Source organism: Parambassis ranga, chromosome 20 (genome assembly GCF_900634625.1).
Source record: "Parambassis ranga chromosome 20, fParRan2.1, whole genome shotgun sequence".
In the NCBI taxonomy this organism is placed as follows: Eukaryota; Metazoa; Chordata; class Actinopteri; family Ambassidae; genus Parambassis; species Parambassis ranga.
Window position 1 is genome coordinate 16761148 of NC_041040.1, and position 22687 is coordinate 16783834.

At 41.9% G+C, this 22687-nt stretch overlaps 1 protein-coding gene across 2 annotated transcripts; it reads left to right on the forward strand.

Moving 5' to 3' along the window:
- The first annotated feature begins 1014 nt into the window (after positions 1-1014).
- LOC114453168 (gamma-aminobutyric acid receptor subunit rho-3-like) lies at positions 1015-20106 on the forward strand. 2 transcript variants are annotated; one of them, XM_028432904.1, is made up of 10 exons: positions 1015-1151; positions 8774-8886; positions 16693-16760; positions 17162-17385; positions 17674-17756; positions 17904-18041; positions 18582-18734; positions 18912-18973; positions 19249-19380; positions 19682-20106. In XM_028432904.1, the coding sequence occupies exons 1-10, from the start codon at positions 1015-1017 to the stop codon at positions 19982-19984; spliced, it is 1413 nt and encodes a 470-aa protein (XP_028288705.1). In that variant the 3' UTR covers positions 19985-20106. The 2 variants fall into 2 exon arrangements, with proteins under 2 accessions (XP_028288705.1, XP_028288704.1); XM_028432903.1 differs by lacking the exon at positions 1015-1151 and having other exon boundaries at positions 8071-8886.
- Positions 20107-22687: the final 2581 nt, after the last annotated feature.

The window sequence follows — 22687 nt, forward strand, 5'->3', positions numbered from 1 at the left end:
CCGTCCTGTCATCATACTCCTTCGTCTTATCCCAAAGAGGTGGAGCAGGCGTGAAGCTGATGTGGGTCGTTTAAGGCTGAATCCACGTGTCACTCAAATGCATCCATGCTGTTAATGTTTACACTACACTACACTGTAGCATGGAGGTCTCAAGTGGTCATTTATGGAGTTTGAGATTTGGGGGATCTTTTTAATCCTATTTTTTCAGACTGTGCTCTTTGTGCTTCCCATTGCATGGAAACCTGCAACTGAAGTCATTTTTGTAGCTGTGATGCTTGTGTGTGCTGGATTACGTCTTCCAGAGGTGTAAACGGAGGGAGGCTGTAGGTGAGGCTGGATTAGGAGCAGCTCAGATTAAATGTCGGCTGATCTTGATGATCTTTTGTTGTTTGAGCTGCTTCCGAACTTCATTTTCTCTCACTACACATCACAGTGTAGGTGTGTGCCCACCTCATATAATCGCACCTGCTGCCTGTTTTTTCATTGTCCTGCTGAGAAAATCCTGATTACTGATGTGTGTGTGTGTGTGACTGTTTGTAGGTTAGTGAAAGATTGCTGTGGCTGTAGATAAGAGGATTAGAGTGGAATTAGTGTCATTCCTCTATCGCCGCGAGGAATAGATTCATATCGATTTTAATCAGAGAGATCGCAGATAAAGCAGACAGGCAGGCAGAGAGGGGACTGAATGGACGTGGTGGAAGGACGGCAGAAGGTTCCTGGAGACCACTGGGATGTTCAGCCTGAGACGGAGGAGCTGCACGGGCTCAACCAGCAGAGATACATGCCTGTGAGAGAAAACCAGAGCTCCCTCATGTGCTTGTCCCGTCTGGAAGTCTCGCTCAGCTCTGTGGTTGTGGAAGCTTCCAGCAGCTGTGGGATGTTGGACCAAAACCACCAGGTTTAGTCAGAGGAGGACAGCGTCAGACTGCAGAGGTGGAGCAGGGGGGGACCGGAGGGGGCACCGTGGCCGGGATGCTGGAGTTGTGTCACTTTTGGCAGGGAAACCTGTGAAAAATGAAGGCGGACGTGCTGACTTGCCTGGCTCTGGCTGCGGCCAGCTTCGTCGCCATGGTGACCGGCGGTCGCAGCTCAGGCAGGAGGAAGCACAAAGAGGTTTTCCTAGGGGAGAACAGCAAGTTCAAGTTTGGAGGGTGAGACACACACACACACACACTAATACACACATGTTGTTGTAACAGGAAAACTGCTGCGAGGATTGAAACATGAAACATAACATGACTCCTGTCCTGATGCACATTTTAAATTTACACAGATGAGTGATAATCTGAAAGACTCTCAAAGGAATGCAGACAAGGTCGCTACACTTGGCTGAGGTGGAGGTTGCATGGAAACCGACTGGAATTATTAATCTTTGCATGTAATATTTTAAAATGGTCAGAAATGCTGTGCAGTATTTTTCCCTCTGTCTGTTCACCTGCAGTCGTTTCCAGGTTCTGACTGCAGAATTAGCTGCAAACTCCTGATATTCACAACATCATTTTTTCCTGCTTATTGTCTGAAATTGAACAAAAAGTCAATCAACACGTGATAAAGTAAACATTACTAACATGTTAATGACTATTATACTTTTGTTGTTGGTCCAAACCCATATAGTGGGCAGCAGTGGTTCAGTGGCAGAGCAGGGTTGTCCAATAACCGGAAGGTTGGTGGTTCGATCCCAACTCCACCCTAGTCACTGTTGTGTGTCCTTGGGCAAGATACTTTACCTGCATAGCCTCCAGTGTACTCACTGGTGTATGGTGCTCTTTGCTGGGCTCCCTTAAGCAATTTCCCCATTGTGGGACAAATAAAGGTTTCATAATTGAATTTAATTTAATTTAATTAGAGCACAATATATTAAAAAATATACATACAATATTTTACACAGTTTTACACATATTTTACACACCCAGCCTGTGGGTCACAAATCTTCATCATGGTCCTCTAAAATTACTACTACTTCTACTTTGTGTCCCTAGTGTTAGTTTTCAAAAAGTAGCACAGTAATACTTTTTAAGATCATGGGAAAGACTACCCCTGCTTAACACACACATGACTGAATAGTTTATTTATTAGACCTTCAGGTCCTTGCGGGTCACATGACCTTGACCTGCAGGAGTATGAACACACAGAGTGACTAAATTTACTGATGTTTTCCCTATGTTTACAGCAACATAAAATTAAGAAATCACCCGGTGACCCGGTCAGGTGATCCAGTAAATTTCTCTTCATACCTCACTGTCACATAAATGGAGTTCAAAGAAGGAAAGTGCTCACACACAAAATCCATTAGAACCTGAAATAGATGGAAAAATCAGAACTGAGAGTTTGAAGAGTTGTGTTTGAGATGCAGAGAGGATTACAGGGTCTTTACAAAGATAGATCCCACAAATTTGTACTTTAACACAGTCATTACCATAATTTACTTTCACCACTGACATTACCAGAGGATCTAATGATGCTTCTCTGCTTTCTTTAACTCTGGGTATCAAAGGGGTTATTTGCAAGTTTAAGTTACAGAAGCTGTCTATCTCTGGGTTAATGCAGGGTTCCTATGTCCTGGAAAACCTGGAATTCCTCTGAACAATTTTCCAATCCTGGAACAATATGAAAACACTACATTGACCTGGAAAGACGGAATGCCCCACAAAGCAGCAGGGCTTTGAACGCACCACAAGCTTCGAAAGCAAGAAACATTAGAAGCCTTTAAATGCTGAAGTTATTAGTCATTGTTAGTAATTGCTGACTACTGATAGCCTTCAAACAACACAATGGGCCGGCAGCTAAGATTATCCTCTCTCCTCTCTACCCCTGGGCTCTGTTGTAAAGTGGTGTGTGAACTTCTCTTCCTAGTAAAGTGATTCAACTTAACCTTTTGTATACACGCGGCCCGAGGACGGGACGGTTCATGTTTTCACTGCAATATCTCCGTCTGGGCGCAGCCATTTTGTGCTCTTTGTTGACAACCTACACCTCGTTGGAAAGCCACTTCCCTACTCTATTGATTGACAGCTCGTTTGACCATACAAAAGGATCGAGGGCCTGTCCCTAGCCAAAAGAATCCAATGAGCGACTATATCGAGCGAAGCACCTCCCCCCACTCTTACGCTTGTATTTTCAGCCCATTATATTTGACGCTGAATCTGATGCAATGGACGTATAGCCAATAAGATTTCCGTCACGGGGATGTCCCACATGAAGGGGTTGTGGAAGGAGGGTGGGCTACAGGCCTAAGCGTAAACATGAACAATGGATGCCGGCTGTCCATGCGTAAATGCGTAATAGTGAGAGTGAGCGTATATCTCCATTCCAGTGGTATTTCCAGTGACCAGAGAGATGGCGAAACGCATGGAAAAGAAGAATTACACTGTTGAAGAAGTTATTGAAGAGTGTACGAGACGGGAAAGCGACTTTTCTGACGAGGATGTGTCGGATGCGCAAAGTTATGTGTCGTCTGTTGACTCGGTGGAGGAGGACATGTTCATTGAAGGAGAAGATATTGTCCATGACAAGTAAGTGTAACTTTTATACATGTTGCAGTTTTATAAATAGAATGTAGACGTTTCAAAGAATTAGTGAATACAGTGTTGTGTCCTTTGTTTTGTTTACCTGTGTGGGGGAGGTGTGCGCTTTTACTATTCCTCCAAAAGTAGTTGTGGAGGACTGATTTGTGAGGTGAACAATGAATACAGCTACAGTTGTTCTGTGAATGAATATCTGATATATACATACAACCATACATACATCTATAGTTATTTTGTTTTATATATATTTTGTGCATTTTTAGGCAAACACTGTGTTCTATTTCATTTACCTGTGTGGGTCCTTTGTTCTGTTTACCTGTGTGGGGGAGGTGTGTGCTTTTACTATTCCTCCAAAAGTAGTTGTGGAGGACTGATTTGTGAGGTGAACAATGAATACAGCTACAGTTGTTCTGTGAATGAATATCTGATATATACATACAACCATACATACATCTATAGTTATTTTGTTTTATATATATTTTTTGCATTTTAGGCAAACACTGTTCTATTTTGTTTACCTGTGTGGTGTGCACTTTTACTATTGATTTGTGAGGTGAACAATGAATGCAGATACAGTTGTTCTGTGAATGAAAACCTTATTTTTTGCATTTTAGGCAAACTGATTCAGATACAGAGTGGGAGCCAAGCACCAGAGCCAGAGCAGCCTCCTACTCCCAGTGTACAACATCACAAGCCAGTCTACATCTCTGGTGACAGTAAGACACCCATCAAGCTTTCTAGCTGTGCTTTGTAGCAGCCCGTGACTGTAACAGTGGCATACTGAGAACAACATGTGGCTGTGAAACCTGTGGAATTGTAAACATGTAAACAGTTTGCTGTAAGTAGTTTGGGTATTTGTTTAGATAAAGGTGTTGTTTTTGACCATATCTCTTGTTCTGAGTCTTTTCTTGTGATGCACAATTTCAGTTTCAGTAGAATAATGAGCATTCAATGTGTTTTTGCTTCACTAACATTATTTCAATCATACTAATAGTGAATCTGAATATGGAATGAGGTTCCTCTAAGTGGCACCTTTCATTAGAGCTCTCATTGATGTCTGTATGTTGAAGCATTCCAGAGTTATGCACTTTGGTGCCAAAGTGTCCATTTGGAGACTCCAAATGGCACTTTTTGGAGAGCGCCTGGGAATACCTACAGAAAAACCTGTCCCAAATGGTCATTTCTTGTCCAATTACTATCTACTTTTAACTGGGAATAGGTAAGACTTCAGCCTGTGTCACTATATTGTCATCTAATCAACATCACCATGCTCCAGTTGTCAAGCAGCCTTGTTTTACAAAAAAGTGTTACCTTCACAATGAGACCAAGCTTTTGCACATACTCCTAAGGGCTCACAAACAGCTTGTAGTTTAATTTGGGTATGCCTTTGACAGGCGTTTCATCAACTATTGAGGGTGGTGTTAAAGGGTTAAAACAGTCCACACACAGAAATGTGTTAGTCACCTTATTTCTGTTTGTCATACATATGTCATTGAAATTACTTCCTGGAAGGAGTAGCACTCAAACAGAGGTTCCCTTCTCTGTAACTTTCCTGTTTGTTGTAAAAACCACAGAGTCCTGCTTCTAAGGAAATTTCACTTCAGCGCATTTGTAAAAATGACGTGATGCTTCCCCTGAGACGCTCTTCCACTCTGATTATATTAGTTTAAATGGGGAAAAAGTAGATGTTTCATTGGCTGTGCTGTTTGTGCTGCTCCCACCGAGGGACTGACCACTGCAACATATTCCAGCTCTGAGTGAAAGAGAGAAACTTTCCAGGCTGAATGAATGAAGCTTTAATTCTAGGAGCTGATGGAGGTTTTCTGACTACATAGATAAAAATGTCAAACATGACCTGTAGACAAAGAACTGTTTGATGTAAGTGTTGTAACAATAGTAATGGCTCTCTGTTTACTATTTACTGCCTGTTAGCTAATAACTGACCTCCGGCTCTGTTCCAGTGACAGAGTGTTTGTAAAAGCCACATTTTGTTCTTCACATCCGTTGTGTGTGTGTTTGTGTGTGTTTGTGTGTGTGTGTGTGTGTTTATGTGTGTGTGTGTGTGTGTGTGTTTGTGTGTGTCGCAACAGTGAGATAACAATATAACCTTGATCCACATGTAATGTCAGCGCCCAGCCCTCATTGTTTTGATGACAGGTGATCTCTGGGAAATGAAGTGCAGAGGCAACATGGAGATTAGAGCAGAGCTGTGAATAAAATGAACCAATAGTGAGGCTGCTTTAAAGGAGCAATGCGACATGTTTTTCATGGCTTGTTGCCAGGTAGCACGCTGAAAGTGTGTAGGAACAACAACAAGAAGCAGCCAGGCAGATCATTTCTCTGCTGTGACAGGTCAAGCCCTAAAGAGGCAGAGCCCACGGTCCAATAGAAAAAAAGCTTTAAAATCTGATATGTTCATGTTAGTAACTGTTTCAAAACAAGCAGCTTGAGTTCATGTGCAGTATGCATGATGTCTGCAGAATCAGATATGTAAACATCTGTTTCAGGCTGCTGTATCTGTAAAAGTCACACGTTGACACACACAAATTTAGTTCAGTTTTATTTATACAGAGCATTTTACAATCAGAAATTGTCTCAAAGAGCTTCACAGAAACCCAGAGTGTGAGACCCAGAGTCTGAACCCCCCTAAGAGCACTGTGGCAAGGAAACACTCCCTTTAAGAGGAAGAAACCTTGAGCAGGACCCATCAACTTAAGGAAGAACCAGTCCTGCTGCCAGTCGGCCGGGTAGAGGAGGAGAAGAAGAGGGAGACAGGACAGAGAGGATGAAGGAGAGAGAGAGAGAGAGGGAGAGAGAGAGAGAGGAGCAAACATGCAGCAAACATGATACAGTACAGAGCAAACATGACAGCAAGATGAAACTGATTATATTATAATGGATATCTATATATATCGTCAGTCCATAAGTAGTAATAGTAATTTGATAGTAATTAAAGCAAAGATGAGCAGCAGGGGCTGATGAAGTCGATGAGCACAGGAGAGATCAGAGGCCGGACTGCAGGTCAGCATGCAGGTCTTGAGACCTGCAAAGAGAGAGAGCGAGAGCGAGGCACAAAACTACGAGGAAGACAGTAAACACAGATTATGAGACGATATTACCAGTGTGAGCCAGACTAAGGAGAGCAGAGGAGAGGTCAGAGGGTGAGAGGGAACTGCTCAGTGGGTCGTGTTTGTGCCCCCCGACAGCGTAGGCCTAGAGCAGCATAGCTGTGCTAAAAGTTAAGATTTTATCGGCCTATGACACCTGTTCTACCTGTGGCTGAGGCGACTGTAACTATACCTACCAGCCCTACACACTATGTTTAAGGCTAACTATATGCCTTACTGAACAGAAAAGTTGTAAGTCTAGTCTTAAAGGTGGAGGCAGTGTCTGCCTCTCGGACCCAGATTGGTAACTGGTTCCATAGTAGCGGTGCCTGATAGCTGAAAGTGGAAAAAGTGGAACTACAAGTAAACCTGCACTCAGAGATCTGAGTGTCCTATTAGGAACATATGGTACAATCAGGTCCTGCAGATACAATGGAGCAAGTCCATGAAGAGCCTTGTAGGTTAGAAGAAGGATCTTGAAGTGTATTCTTGAGTCCACTGGGAGCCAGTGAAGAGACGCTAGAACAGGAGAGATATGATCCCTTTGGCTGCTTCCTGTCAGAACTCTAGCTGCTGCGTTCTGGATCAGCTGCAGACTGTTGATGGAGTAATGTGGGCATCCAGACAATAATGAGTTGCAGTAGTCCAGTCTAGAAGTGACTGTTTAATATGAGAGATAAACGACATGATTTGATCAAAGATCAAAGAAGGACACACACACACACTGTGTCTGTTCCTCAATTACTGTGAGGTCACAAAATAATTTGAGCCAAATCCCATTTCCATAATCCCTTAAATTAACCTTGAATCTCACACACAAAACAAACCAATTTTAATGCTAATCTCCATCCTGTAGCTAATTTTACTGAAAAACATCAACACCAGATGTAACTGTAGCAGCCTTCAAATAAGACTTATAGGATTAACACATGTACACAGGTGCTTAAAGCATTTCTCCTTTTATTTCTCTGCAAGCTTTACTCAGCATCTACAGATATTGAACTATTTGCATTTTACAGCCTCTACAAAACCAGTTTTCCATTTTTTTTCTCTTCATTTCTCCATGAAATGTTTGAACTTTTGTCAAATGGCTACTTGTCTCAATTGAACTTGTTACTATGAAATACATATTTTGGCATTTTTTATTGAGACAGGTAGAATAAAGTGGTTTTTAAGAAATACTTCAAATGTATGCTTAGACTTGGTTATATTTTCTGACTGAGCTGAGCATCCAACATGATTCATTCAGGCACAGTCAGCATTTGAAGTACTTTTTGTATTCGGCTATTATATTATATATATATATATATATATATATATATATATATATATATATATATATATATATATATATATATATATATATAAATAAATAATAAAATAGTAAATAAATAAATAAATATTTGCATATAAAGCTTAATAAACGGGATAATGGGATATAGATTTTCCGTTTTTGCTGCATCCCAGAAATCATGTATAGTAAATTACGTATGTAAAGGTCACTCTTGTTGGAATGGTTCAACAACGATTCAGTTGAGGATGGAAAAAATCCAAAGTTGAATACAAAAAAATAAGGTCGGTACACGGGAGTCAGTCCCATCTGGCAACAGTACAAAGGGCTAGGAGAAAGACAATAAATATAAAAAACATGCTTGGTCATACAGAAGTCAAGAAGAAGTAATTCACTGGGGAAATAGTGCTGGAACGCTCAGAAAACACAAGATGATCTGGGACAGACTGAATGAAAACACACACTTTTCTAGACACACCTGCATCCAGACAACTATACACAGGTGGAACACATTAGGGCGGAGCAGGTTATTAGCAGGGGGAGGGGAGGACAAGACATGCTCCCAGGAGCAGGTTTTTATGTTTTGTTGAGTGAGGTTGATTTAGGGCATAACAAAATACTTTTGTGTGTGCACACATGTGTACACATGCACATCTCTGCGTGGTATGTGGTAGGTTATGTTTTTGGCAGAATGATCGCGAGTGGCAGGAAGGAGGCGGAGGACAAAAAGAGGGAAAACCACAATCTGTGTTTTCTCTAATCAAAACATGTAATTACAGCCTTATTATAACTAATCACTCTGAATGCTTTCTGTGTGTGTGTGTGTGTGTGTGTGTGTGTGTGTTCTGCAGCCGTATCGACCACAAGCTGAAGAGGCAGGACAGCACCAAAACACTACTAATAAAAAGTGAACAACTGCTGAGGATTGAGGAGCACGACTTTGCCATGAGACCAGGGTTTGGAGGTTAGACACACACACACACACACACACACACACAGACAGAGGCACTCCTCATTTCATCTCTGATGTCTGATGATTTAATCCACTCACTCACACATCATCTATCAGAGGAAATCAGTCCACACCGATGACGCAGTAGTTTGGTGATGCACACTGGGTCACCCAGACAACGGATGTGTCAATCCAAAATCACCAACACTGACCCAGATTACACCATTGTGTGGTTTGTGTGTGTGTATATGTGTGTGTGTGTGCTCATTAATGCATTTGAAATACAGTAGTACTCAGTGTGCTCACTCAAATGTGATTGTCTGTCCCTGTGTGTGTTCTTGCAATATAATGAGTGCTCTAGTGTGTGTGTGTGTGTGTGTGTGTGTGTTGTGTGAGTCGGGGGGATTCGTGTGCATTAATCTGGATTATATTCCAGGTTTGCAGCAGATGGAGGGGTGGGAAACAAACTGCCATGAAGATCACCAGGACTGAACACACAATAGTGCGTTCATGCAGAGGCATTCAAAGCAACCGCGTCATGTGAATGTTTATACGATGAGCATTGTGGTAAAAATATCAATGTATGGAAGAAAAACTATTACGGTCTTAGCACTGAGGACCTTTACTATTTCTTTTTATCTTTTATTCTGGCTACTTCTCAGATACAGATTTGATTTTTAATATTTATTTATAGAACCTCTTCAAAATTGTTTTGAGGTGGAACCCTCAGAACGTGCAGCTATAGTGTCAGTGGTTTATATATGGCAGCTGTGTTTGTACCCTCTTCGAACTGTTGTCGTGAGAGCAGCAGGGGAAGCAGAGACACCCAGACCTCTCTGTCTCCTCCTGGGGGATCCCAGGCAGTTCACAAGCCAGCTGGGAGATATATCCTATTGTAATCCCCTCAGTGAGTCCTGGGTCAACTCAAATTTCCAAATTTCTCACCCTAATTTATAGAATAATCGAGGCCACCCTGCAAAGGAAAACTTTAGCTGCTTGTGATCATGATCTTGATTTCTCGTGACTTTAAAAAGATGAGAGTAGGAACACAGACTCTCTTGGGCTTTTGATTATTTCCTGTAAAATGGCACATCATCTGCAAAGAGGAGTAACATCTTTTTTTCATCATCTTACAATCCTGATTTTTTATACAGGCTTTAACAGAATGGAGGCATATTTTCTGACTCCTCCGGGCCTTACCGTGTCTCCATGCATCTCCATTGGCCACATGATAAATTATCCGCTGTATGTGCAAATAAACATGCACCATTTGGGACTTATCTATACACACCGTAATGTCATAACTTGATTAGTCGACCTGAATTAAAAAGAAAGACAAAAACATAACATGACCAGAAACAGCAGACAGCAGAATGCTGCAAATCAGAATCCAGTGTTCAACTATATAATAAAAACCAGTAATGATGTGCTGCACGATTAAAGTTCAATTTACAGTGAAATAAAAAACTAATTCGTTTGAAGGCTGCCCAGTGCTTAATAATACTGAATAAAGAGCTTTTTACAGCTCTGCACTGTTATCACAGAGGCCATCATTTTAGTGTATCTAGAAGGAGCAGCCAGGAATTTGTAACGTCATGGAACGTTTATGGCTGTATTAGAAAAAGCTGTAAAAAATAAAGGCTTTTATTATTGGCCATAAAAGCAGAACTTGTGTCAGTAAATCTCTTTGTAATTAAATGACAATGCATGATTTGATTTAATTCTCATTATGTTATTCACCCTCAGCCTTGAGCTGCATGACAGAGCAAAGGTTAACCCTCTGTGAGTCTGGTTCAGGGCCCTTCTGGTCATAACAAAGTCAAGGCCATATCTGAAGGTGACCCTCTGAGGAGATAATGCTTCAAGAGTCAGTGACCTGTTGTAGCCTGTTATTGGTTCTTGTGGTCTATTTATTATTCTTTTATTGAAATGTTCCTAAATCTAGTCTAGATTGTAGCCTCATCATCATCATCCTCTGTCTTCCTTTTTTCACACTTTATTTCATAATTGGCTTGCTCAGTGGTCAAATGTCACTGTGACCTGATTAGAATTTGTTTTTTTTTCTTCCTTAATTCAAACATATCAAAAGCAAACAAATCCAGCCTTTTATTAAAATAAGGTCTGGATAGATATGGATGTTAGGCACACCTTCACTGTTTAGCGGAGGGATATGACCGAGGTTAAAGGAAGAAGTCAAAGACGCCGCTGTTGATTCAAGCTCTGGTCTCCACCCAGTCTTTTGAAGCGTTACCACCATTATTTAAACAACTACAAGAGGCCACATGGCATGAAAGTGTAAACATGGCTCTTTTTAGTTTTTTTTTTATTATCTGTGGACAATGCTGTTATTTTTCTGGTGGTGACATCTCTTCCTTTCTTCCTTTTACTCTTCTAATGATCTAATCTGGACAAAAATGTACTCTACATCACTTTATTAGACACTTAACCCTTTAACAGTTCCTGAATAGTCCCATGGAAATCATTTTCAACCTATTTGTTTTTTCAAAAACCTGCTTTTATTCTAGCAAATAGAGTCATTTTATTGTAAAATGAAAATAGACAATAGGCCTTTATCTACATTATATAAAGCAGGTGTAGGAGTATAGGTGATCTTATCATTGCTCTGTAGATAAGATCTCTATCTTCTATAGATAAGATAGATAACTTTAGTTATTATCTTGAACAGGAGGTCCACTGAGCAGTGATACATCTTTTCCTGGGTAAAATATTTTGGTGAGGTTTGTTTTAAAGGTGGTACAGTCCTTACGCTAAGGTCACAGTAAAGCTCATGACAAAGGTCACAACAACGGGCCCAACAGGTTCAAACCCTGACCCTCAATCTCAACCTTTGAGCTTCAATTCCTTTTTCAATCTAAAGTGTCTTCAGCACTGTTCCCCATCTAATCACTTCCTGTTTCAATCTTTCACATTAAAAAAAATATCCTTTTACAACTATTACTATTACTATTAATATTAATAACTATAATTAATTAACTTTGATTTAATGTAAACTTGTCGATACATAGCCTGGAGCCTGAAGCCTTTTTGTTTCCCCTGAGGTGTGTTCCTATACACTCTCACACATTGTATTTCTGCCTCCCCCTTGGTCTATATGGTTGTTGGCGTCTCTGTGGTCCTGCCTGTCATTCAGGGTGGGGACAACAAAAGCACCACTGTCTGACCCACGGCCCTGCGGCATTTCCACGGACTATAATTTTACACAGAGGAAAATCTCACAGAGTTTTTTCTCCTTCAGATAAGCATGTAGCTGTGTGTGTGTGTGTGTGTGTGTGTGTGTGTGTGTGTGTGTGTGTGAGAGAGAGAGTCAAAACCATCCCACCATCAGATACCTCCAGAAATACTCCATATGACATTTCTTGTTATTTCTTGCACATGTGGAGGACCTGTTATGTTTCTATATATAGGTTAACCTTTAAAAGATGTCATAAACTTAAATCAACCCCTGCAATCTTTAGCTATGTCCACAAAGACGTTACACATCATGACGCCTGTAACTGATTTACTAGCAGGCCCTGGATTCTGCTGGTTGCCTGCCAAACGTTGGTATACAGCGGCCCACAGTTATGACCTGGTACTGCCCTACTTTCAGGTACAGTAACAAGTGTTGCTTCTGATTGGCTGATTCTTTACCGTCAGAATTCATTTTTCATCTAAAACACATTTTCGACTTTTCAACTTTAGTTTTTACCACAAACTTTAAAATGTTTTTTCCCATCTGTTTCCATTCATTTTGACAATTCAGCTAGCATATTAATAAATATACATACATACATATAATAAAAAACTATGTCAAAGTGACAGTACTACATTGGTGTACTACACCTCTTTATGTGTTCATGGGGATTCCTTCCAAAATGATTAATGTTATGAATTTGTTCTAAGATGATCTTTACCTAACCCCATACCTTCGGATGTCCTTTCCTCTGTGTCACATAACCACCACTCTAGTGGTTCCTGAGTCGATTTACATATATAATTATACATTTATGTCTGCTGTAATTTTTCGGGTGGACATTTTAACATAGAGGTCTATGGGCCTATGGGAAACGACTCATTTTTTGTGGCCACCCCCAAGTGGCTGCTGGGTGAAGTGCAGCTTTCGACACCTTTGTGTGGGCTTCATTTCTCAGTGCTGGAGGATGCTGTTTGGTTTTACACCTGTCCATGCATGTGATTATCCCACACATTTGAATGCACTGTGCGATAATCCTTCTTTTAAATGGCGTTGCAGTGTGCTTCGTTTTTTTCTGCAATATGTATGGGAAACCTTTGAGTTATGGAAGGTCAATGCCAACATTATTTCACATTCTCTGTTCTGCATGATGATCTTATTCTTTATCCTGCTCACAAAGGTCAGATCTGTTGGGTTGTTTTTCCAGCTGATGTATTTGAGTCAATGAATCAACAGTGAGCTGTGGGCAGTGATTCAAAGGAAAAATAACTGTACAGTGAGGTTTCCTGAAAGGTTGGCTGTGATGTAAACACTATAGTAAGGGTTACTGTAAATGCGCTTAAACAAAGAAAACCACTGATACAGTGTTTTAAAGGTTTTCTAAATAAAGTGTCGAGCTAGAGAAGCTACAGATGGATTTTCCTGTTGTGAGCAGAGCTTTCATTACTTTACAGTGTTCCGCATGGCCGCGTTGTATGGATTCTGTAGTCTGATGTTGTCCAAAAGCAGCCTAGAGAATCACCTTTTAATCCACCCCATCCCTACTTCTCATCTTCCCCCGCCTTTGGGTCGTGGTAACAGAAAGTCAAATCTGCGTTATGCTGCTTATGCCTGCATGAATTGATCCATCTGCGGCGCTGCGTTCGGGGATTAAATGACTCATCCTACAGCACGCAGCACACAAACATTTTGGGACAAAAAGCACGACTTTAAAATCAGATTTCCTGTGTCTTTAATGTAAAAGTAGCGCAGCTCACTGACAGACATGTTGTAGATTATTTACAAATAAAATTCCTGAGCTGGATTTAGTGACCAGCAGGACAATCTGTGCAATGCACATGTGGACAGATAGAGTTTTAAAGGCCAGACGCACATGCGTGTATTATTATTCTAAACAGGAGAGCTGGCAGCACTGTTAGCTCTCAGTAAACATATGTAGATTCTAGCTGTCAGATTACCACTAAAGGGGACTGGAGCCTATCCCAGCTGTCAATGCCCGAGAGGTGGGTACACACTGTACAGGTGGCCGGTCACAAGGGCTAACATACAGCCAGACAACCATTAAATCTTATATTTACACCAATCACCTGGGACCAATTTAAAGTTCCCAACCTAACATGCAGGCCTTTGGGACATTTGGGAGTATGAGAACGTACAAACTCACACCTTCCACAGAGGCAACAGAGCTAACCACTGCACCCTGTTTACCTGAGAGGTTCCCCCTAGACTACTACTTCTTCCCCAAGATATGAAAAAGAACTCAGTAGTTGTCTTTTTTTTACATCAGTGGACCAGTCTGCATCTACAAATATAAGTATGTTAAGTGAGTGTTTTAGCATGGTTACAGTCCTGCAATCTGCAAGCTCAACATATCATTATCTTCTTGGTGTCTTAGGGCAAACGAACCCTGGTACTGAGGATGAAGGTGAACTTTCCCTGCTGCATGGGTCTCTGTGTAACACCTGCCTTGGTGTGACATTGTAACAGGAAAACAGTGCGGAGCAGAGAGACAAAGAGTGAGAATCTTCTGTTCCAGGCTTCTCTCATCAGCAGCGGTCGTTGTCAGAGCTATGCTGCGCCGCTGGTGGTTTTTTACGAGTCACAGAAGGACACAGCCAGGCTGCGGCAGCAGCTTTATGGTCCTGGCTGACAGACGAACTTCATTAAACAAAGTGTTTATGGACCTGTCAGCCTGTGGATGTTCAGGCTAAATGAACACCCTTTACATCCAGAGGCACAAGGAGAAATCAGCTCTTGCTGCAAACTTGTCTTCAGGGTGGGAACAGGAATTTAAGCCAGTAAACCACGTTCTAGACGGAGGTCACAGACAAAGCCAAATGAATGGCTGTGTGTGTTTAGGCACACACAGCCAGCAGACATGGTTTGGGTAATTTGCCTCATCTATACTGACATGACATTTTCTCACGTTTGTCATACACTTATGTAAAGTTATGCACCCTAAACACAGCTCAGGATCAACTGTCAGCAGCCTGGTATCACCATGTATGACTACAACATGTTTTCATGTAGTGTCTATGAATGTTCTGTGCCCTTATGTCCGTCTAGTGTTATTACATATTATAAAAAATCAAAAAGTGTAAAATTAATTCATTGATTAATTAATAACTGCTTCTTTGGTTAATATGTGCATTACACCTAAACAGTGTTTTTTTGTATTATTTCTGCCGTAATGTAATGATATTTTAAAGATGGCCGACTACGGTGACTTGCTTACTTCTGGAGCCAGCCTCAAGTGGCCATTTGTGGAACTGCATTCGACTTTAAATGCAGTGAAAACAACCATGAGAATATAATAATGTTTGTCTAAAGACTTTTCTAGAAATCTAAGTTTAATCCAGTCTAAAAGAAGTCACCCTAACAAGCTGACTGAGTCACGGTGAAAGTTCAGACATGAGCATTCCGCTCATTGTTGGACTTTTAACATAACTTCCACAGAAACGGTGGTAAGGTCATTGTTGATGTTTGTGGTGGAAACAGGAATGAGTTTTTGTTTTTGCCACAGCTGAGGATAAATCCTAAAATTAGCAGATTTACAGAGAGACCGCTACACATTGCCAATGTTGATTAGGCAAACGTCCTTCTTCCTAAACTTGATTGCTCTGTGAAAGCGGAGCAGCAATCAGAAGCAGAGTGGCCATGATTGTTGTGTTGTTTTTGTGGGGATTTGCAGTTCATCTATTTCTGCTCTGTTTGTATGTACAAGTCAGGTTTTTCAGGTTTAGTGGTTAAACAAGCTTAATCTGCTAATGAGGCGGATAAAGTAGGAGGAGGAAGAGGAGGAGGAGATAAGGGGACGAGTGCCAAACACAAAGGATGTCACAAACCAAAATGAGGTTTGCGGGCCAGTGCAGATGATGGGATTAAAGAAAGAGACGTGATAGAAGTGACCGAAAACCGCTATTATGTGTGTATTATGTGAGGATTACGAATCATTTCAGAAAGTTTTTATGAAGCAGTATGTGTGTCAGGTGTAAAAATCAAATACGAATACTAGAATTCTGTGTAGTAAAATAGCATCATTGTCTTCATAATTAGAAGAATGATCGGTTGGTTTGTGGTCAGATGTTTCTTTGTCTGCTGTGTTCACATATTTTTCCCCCCACAAACCAACATATTTACCAAGATCTACAAAAAAGTCTTGAGGCCACATCCTAAACCCATCACAAAGTCGGCCATTTTGAATTTACTGAGCAGTTTTAGAGCTGTTTACAGCTACAGTAATGAACTATTCCTGGAAAATCCATTTTATTGCTGGTCAGTTTGAACTAAAGACATTTCCAATTCTAGGTGATTGGACATTGAAGAAATCCAAGATGGCATCTGTCGTGCTATAAAAATATGGAGACCTCACTCATAGTTGTAGAACAGTATTTCTAGATTTAAAATGCTGTAAAATATAAAAAATAGAAGTAGAAATACATGGTTTTGACTCTAAACGATGACACACAACTGATTCTTACTGAAAAGTCTGTGCTCATGCACCTTTCTGAGTATGTGCAGCTCTGGTATGAGGATCCTCTTCCTGTAGGCGATGTGGAGGTAAGCCTTCACTGATAAGCAGTGATTTATGACAACACTAATGACGCTCCATGTCATTGTTTCAGGCGCGGCCATCCCTGTAGGCATCGACGTGCAGGTGGAGAGCATTGACAGCATCTCTGAAGTCAACATGGTGAGCAATGATTGTTTTACTCTGCTGTTTAAACACTAGAAACATCAAGCAGCTCCTTACAAACAGACAATGCTGCAATGACGTCACTTCCTGTCTGTTCACTTTCTGGTTTGTGACCCCTCAAGTGGCCCACTTTGAACTTATTTACAAGTTATTCCACCCAGGAGTGATAGATGGTGCAGAGGGAGGTGTTGTCATGGCAGCCTGGACTGGAATGATGAAAGCCTGCATGCGGTCTGTCCTCCAGTTCAAACTGCAGTGCTGTGTTCAGGCACACTGAGGAAAACTGACACTCAGACTTTGGTTCTGTGGTTCAGTCACCTCACATCTCAGTCATTGAATCGAACACAAAGAAAATACAATAAACTGCAGTACCTTTTAAACCTCACTGTTCCCTGCAGGACTTCACCATGACTCTCTACCTGCGTCACTACTGGAAGGACGAGCGGCTGGCGTTCCCGTCTCGAAACAACCAAAGCAGGACGTTCGACTCCCGGCTGGTAAAGAAGATCTGGGTTCCTGACGTCTTCTTCGTGCACTCCAAGCGCTCCTTCATCCACGATACCACCATGGAGAACATCATGCTGCGGGTTTACCCTGATGGAAACATCCTCTACAGCGTCAGGTACGGTAGCATCATGCAATCTGATGCATACCGATACTTCACATGTGCACTAAACATACCACAGTGAAGGTATTATCAGGGATGATTATCAGAATGATAAAAGACATAACAAGAAAACCAGAAAATCAACCTTTTGTGAATATTTAACCAAGATCCTCTGATAAAATGAGACAACAAAGAAACATTTTGCTCTGTTTCCTTGGCAACATTAAACAGGTCTCTCCAGCACAGAGTAGGAATAATAAAAAATGTGTGTGTGTGTGTGTGTGTGTGTGTGTGTGTGTTCAGAGTCACTGTGACGGCCCTGTGCTCGATGGACTTCAGCAGTTTCCCTCTGGACACACAGAACTGCTCGCTGGAGCTGGAGAGCTGTGAGACTCCCTCATGAAATACACAATAGTGACAGATTTATGTTGTAAATCTGACGTCAAGCTTTCACTGTCTCCTTCGTCAGTTCTTTTCATCCCTGTGTCTTCTACAACAATGCTCACTCTTCTTCTCTCTGTCTCTCTCTGTAGACGCGTATAATGAGAACGACCTGATGCTTTACTGGAAAAATGGGAACGATTCTCTGAGGACAGATGAGATTGTCTTGTCACAGTTCTTCATTGAGCATTTCCATGCCTCCAGTGGCCTGGCTTTCTACAGCAGCACCGGTGTGTGTGTTTGTGTGTGTGTCGGTGTGTGTGTGTCCATAAAAGTGCATAAATCCTCAATTTTAGGGCAGATTTTGATGAGTGTAAGTCTCCTGAAAGTCAATGGAATGTTATAAAATATTGTATGTGTATGCGGTTTAATAACCTGATTTCAAAGGATGAGGTTGTAATTACAAAAAGAACACAGGATATTGACGAGGATTAGTAACAGAGCCAAAAGTATGTGGACACACCTGCTGTTTTTTTCCTGGCTTCTTTATTTTAAATGAAGAAAAACTTCAGTGCATTCCACTTTCATCATGACACCGCCCCCCAAACACAGCTTCAGAGCCCTAAAACCTCCATGAACTGGAACACTGACCTTATCACCCGACATTAATGTTAATACTCTTGTGTCTGGACTGGAGAAAATCCCTGTAAGGCAGGTTTTAAATATTTGTCGGACAGACTAAAACCAAATGAATGGAGCAGCAGATTACAGCCACATTGTTTTGGAGGCTGCACATTCAGCATCAGTGTCTGTCTGTTCCACTCTGTCAGGCTGGTACAATCGCCTCTTCATAAACTTCATCCTACGGCGGCACATCTTCTTCTTCATGCTGCAGACGTACTTCCCCACTATGCTGATGGTTGTCCTCTCCTGGGTCTCCTTCTGGATCGACAGGAGGGCGGTTCCAGCTCGGGTTTCTCTGGGTAACAAACAGCTATCAGTGTGTAATGGTGTAAAGTGAGGTTGAAGGGTGGAGAATAAACATTGTTTAATACGCACAGATTCTGCATTCTGATGCTGATACAAAGTTGTCCTTTGTTGTGCTGCTTATTAATGCTTATAATACTTAATCTTAATGATCTGTGTTCCCCTCCCTGCAGGTATAACCACAGTGCTCACCATGTCCACCATCATCACAGGAGTGTCCTCCTCCATGCCTCAGGTAACAGCTGTTTGCATCCAGCACATGTGTGTGTCTCTGTGCTTGTGTGGGGGGAGGACAACACACACACACAAAACAAAAAACAAAAAAGAATCATCTCAAATGATTTTTTAATTTCTAATGTTTTTCTATTAGTCTAAATGCAATTTAATTTAAATACAAACATATATAATCAAAACTAAAGATAGAATATCTTGGGGTAAATGTTATTAGGAGAGGTTATAGCCCACATTATATGTGACTTTGTACATGTGAACCTTCATGTTTTTTTCCAGGTGTCATACGTGAAAGCAGTGGACATCTACCTGTGGACGAGCTTCCTGTTTGTCTTCCTGTCTGTGATTGAATACGCAGCTGTAAACTACTGCACCACTCTGGAGGAGATGAGGAAGATGAAGAGAGGGAAGGTCAGTACAGAGGACAAAAGGGATTATTACTCCACAGTACAGTAACAGCAACAATACACATAGAGCTGATACTTTACTTAATGACAACCTCTAGTGGCCAAATACAGACATTACACCTGAATATGACCCCACAGTCTCCTAAGGCAGAAGCTTGTACAAGCTTTGATATATTCTGATAAAGAGGTGGAGTATTTTTCTGGACCCTAAAGGTGTTTTTGTTGTCCTATATATTGTATATTTGTTATTAATTAACATGTTAATTTCGTATCACTGCTTTCGTATCATTCCTGTGCTTTTTCAGATCCCGTCCACCTTCAATGCCAGCCAGGCGATGGCCTTTGACGGCTGTTTCCATGACAATGATATTGAGCTGACTCCGTTCCCTCAGTTGGCGCCCACACTGACCTCTGACCCCCTCACCACGCCGACCCAAAGCCCAGACATCCGGCCCACGGAGGGGACCCGCCTTCGCCGGCAGCGGTCAGTGCGCGAAAATGTGGACCTGCTGGTCAGCAACAGCTATCTGATCGACTCGTACTCCCGGCTAGCATTCCCTCTATCCTACCTGCTCTTTAACACCATCTACTGGAGCATGTACTCCTGACCTGAGGCAGCAAGGGCTAATCCTCCTCACTGAACAGGCTCTTGATTTCAGGGGCCTACAGCTTATTGTGTTCTTTACACAAGGGATGGAGGTAAAAACACTTGTCTGAAAAGGAACTAAACTGTGACCAGTTTCACCCATTTGTCTCATAGGAGTGACTTTGTTCGTGGCAGTGCAATGACAGACTTTTTTGTGTGTGTCTTCATTATAATTGTTGTTGGTATTATTTCTTTCTTTAGCCACAAGAAAAATCTCATTTAAAGTCAAATTCATGTTAAATTGTGTTTTGTTTTTGAATAAAACTACATAAAATGATACAGTCCTGGCACGTTTATTGAAATTATCAAAATCAAAATACTACACGAGTTATAAAAAGTGCTTAAGTTTGATTCAAACTATTATTGTATTATTGCTTGCACATACTTTCATAATTCTACATGAATTTATATATATATATATATATATATATATATATATATATATATATATATATATATATATATATATATATATATATATATATATATATATATAAATAAATAAAATCTTGTCTTCTTTTCTTTATTATTATTATTATTATTATTATTAGTTTGGTTGCCCAGCAACCAAACTCTTGTTCTTCTATTTTATCTATTTTTTGGCATATCTTCAGAATGCATGGGCCGATTCAAACCATTCAAATATCAAAAGATTCAGCTCATTCAGGACATTTGTGGAAACCGTCAATAATAATTGCAAATATTATAATTATTATTATTATTATTCTGTACGTTTTTTGGCTCATCATATCTTCAGAATGCATGGGCCGATTCAAACCATTCAAACATCAAAAGATTCAGCTCATTCAGGACATTCCTGGTTGCAAATATGATAATATTAATGATATTAAACATTTTCCATGTCTTCGGTTGGCTCAGCATATCTTCAGAATGCATGGGCCGATTCAAACCATTCAAACAATCAAAAGATTCAGCTCATTCAGGACATTTGTGGAAACCGTCAATAATAATTGCAAATATTATAATATTAAAGATATTAAACATTTTCCATGTCTTCTGCAAAATGCTACTCCTCCTACAAATTACAAGATAGAGAAACCATTTCTGCTGTTACCATGGTGACAGCAGAGTTTGTTTTTTGGTAAAAACAAACTCTGCTGTGGCAACCAAACTTGCATTTTCTTCAGGAAATGCAAGTAATTCTTTATGCATTTGACCAGGTTGGTTTACAGTCTGCAATCTCACCACTAGTTTTATCTGATATTTTATTGCTGTCAGGGGTTGTGAGATGGCGGAAACAAACGCAGACTTAGCCGGAGGTGAAAACAAACTCAGTTCCTTTAATATAAGCCAGGGTTCGGTACACGGGTGATCAGTCAACGTGGCAAAGGTATCCAAAAGGCAAAGGCAAAAAAGCAGTAGTCAAATCCAAAAAACAAGTCACACACAAGAGAATCCAAAACTTACTCGAAAACACGTAGGGAAAAATCACAAGAGCAGAAAGGCTACTTGGACGGCTGTGTCGCATGGAAGACTCACAAAACGAACTGGCAACAAGGGGCAGGAAACACACAGGCTTTATACACAGGAGGGCGGGAAGACAATTGGACACAGGTGAAGCACATTAGGGCGGAGCAGGTAATCACAGGTGGGGGAAGGGAGCACACATGAGGAAGGGGAAGTAAACAGAACTGAAACACAGGGGGAAGATCGAGTTTCAAAATAAAACAGGAAGTGACTAGTAAAACTAGAACTAATAGAAACAGAAAATGAACTACAAAATAAAAGACCTGGCTGAAACCATGACAGTACCCCCCCCCCTCAAGGAACGGCTCCCAGACGTTCCACTAGAAACCACCAGTCTGAACAAAAACACAGGGAGCAAATAAAAAAAAAAAATCAGTCTAATAAGAGTCCAGAAAACAAAAACTCTGGGTAGAAAACTGGGTAGAGACCCAGCGTGACGAAGTCTGGGGGGGCTCAGAGAGCAAGGCCATAGGCTGAGAAGGCCGAGATTTCCCAGGGTCGAGAGAAACGGCAGGGGAACACCAGAGACGAGGTTGCAGACCCTCCAGGGTCTGGGCGGAAGAACAACAGAGATAGAGACACGGCCCCTCCAGAGTCCGGGCGGAAAAACAACAGAGACGGAGACGCGGACCCTCCAGGGTCCGGGCGGAAGACCACCAGAGATGGAGACGCGGACCCTCCAGGGTCCGGGCGGAAGACCACCAGCGAGGACGAGACGACGGACCTTCCTGGGTCCGGGCTGAAAACCAGCGAGGACGAGACGACGGACCCTCCTGGGTCCGGGCTGAAGACCAGCGAGGAAGGCGAGGCGGACCCTCCTGGGTCCGGGCAGAAGACCAGCGAGGACGAGACGACGGACCCTCCTGGGTCCGGGCTGAAGACCAGCGAGGAAGGCGAGGCGGACCCTCCTGGGTCCGGGCAGAAGACCAGCGAGGAAGGCGAGGTGGACCCTCCTGGGTCCGGGCTGAAGACCAGCGAGGAAGGCGAGGCGGACCCTCCTGGGTCCGGGCTGAAGACCAGCGAGGAAGGCGAGGCGGACCCTCCTGGGTCCGGGCAGAAGACCAGCAAGGACGAGACGACGGACCCTCCTGGGTCCGGGCAGAAGACCAGCGAGGAAGGCGAGGCGGACCCTCCTGGGTCTGGGCAGAAGACCAGCGAGGAAGGCGAGGCGGATCCT

What these genes read in the sequence shown, in the direction of transcription:
- LOC114453168 (XM_028432903.1), top strand. Translation starts at nt 8,559, where the DNA reads ATGTGTACACATGCACATCTCTGCGTGGTATGTGGTAGGTTATGTTTT. An exon ending in GCATCTCTGAAGTCAACATG is followed by an intron (nt 16,761 to 17,161) that starts GTGAGCAATGAT and finishes TGTTCCCTGCAG; the next exon opens with GACTTCACCATGACTCTCTA. An exon ending in GGAAGATGAAGAGAGGGAAG is followed by an intron (nt 19,381 to 19,681) that starts GTCAGTACAGAG and finishes GTGCTTTTTCAG; the next exon opens with ATCCCGTCCACCTTCAATGC.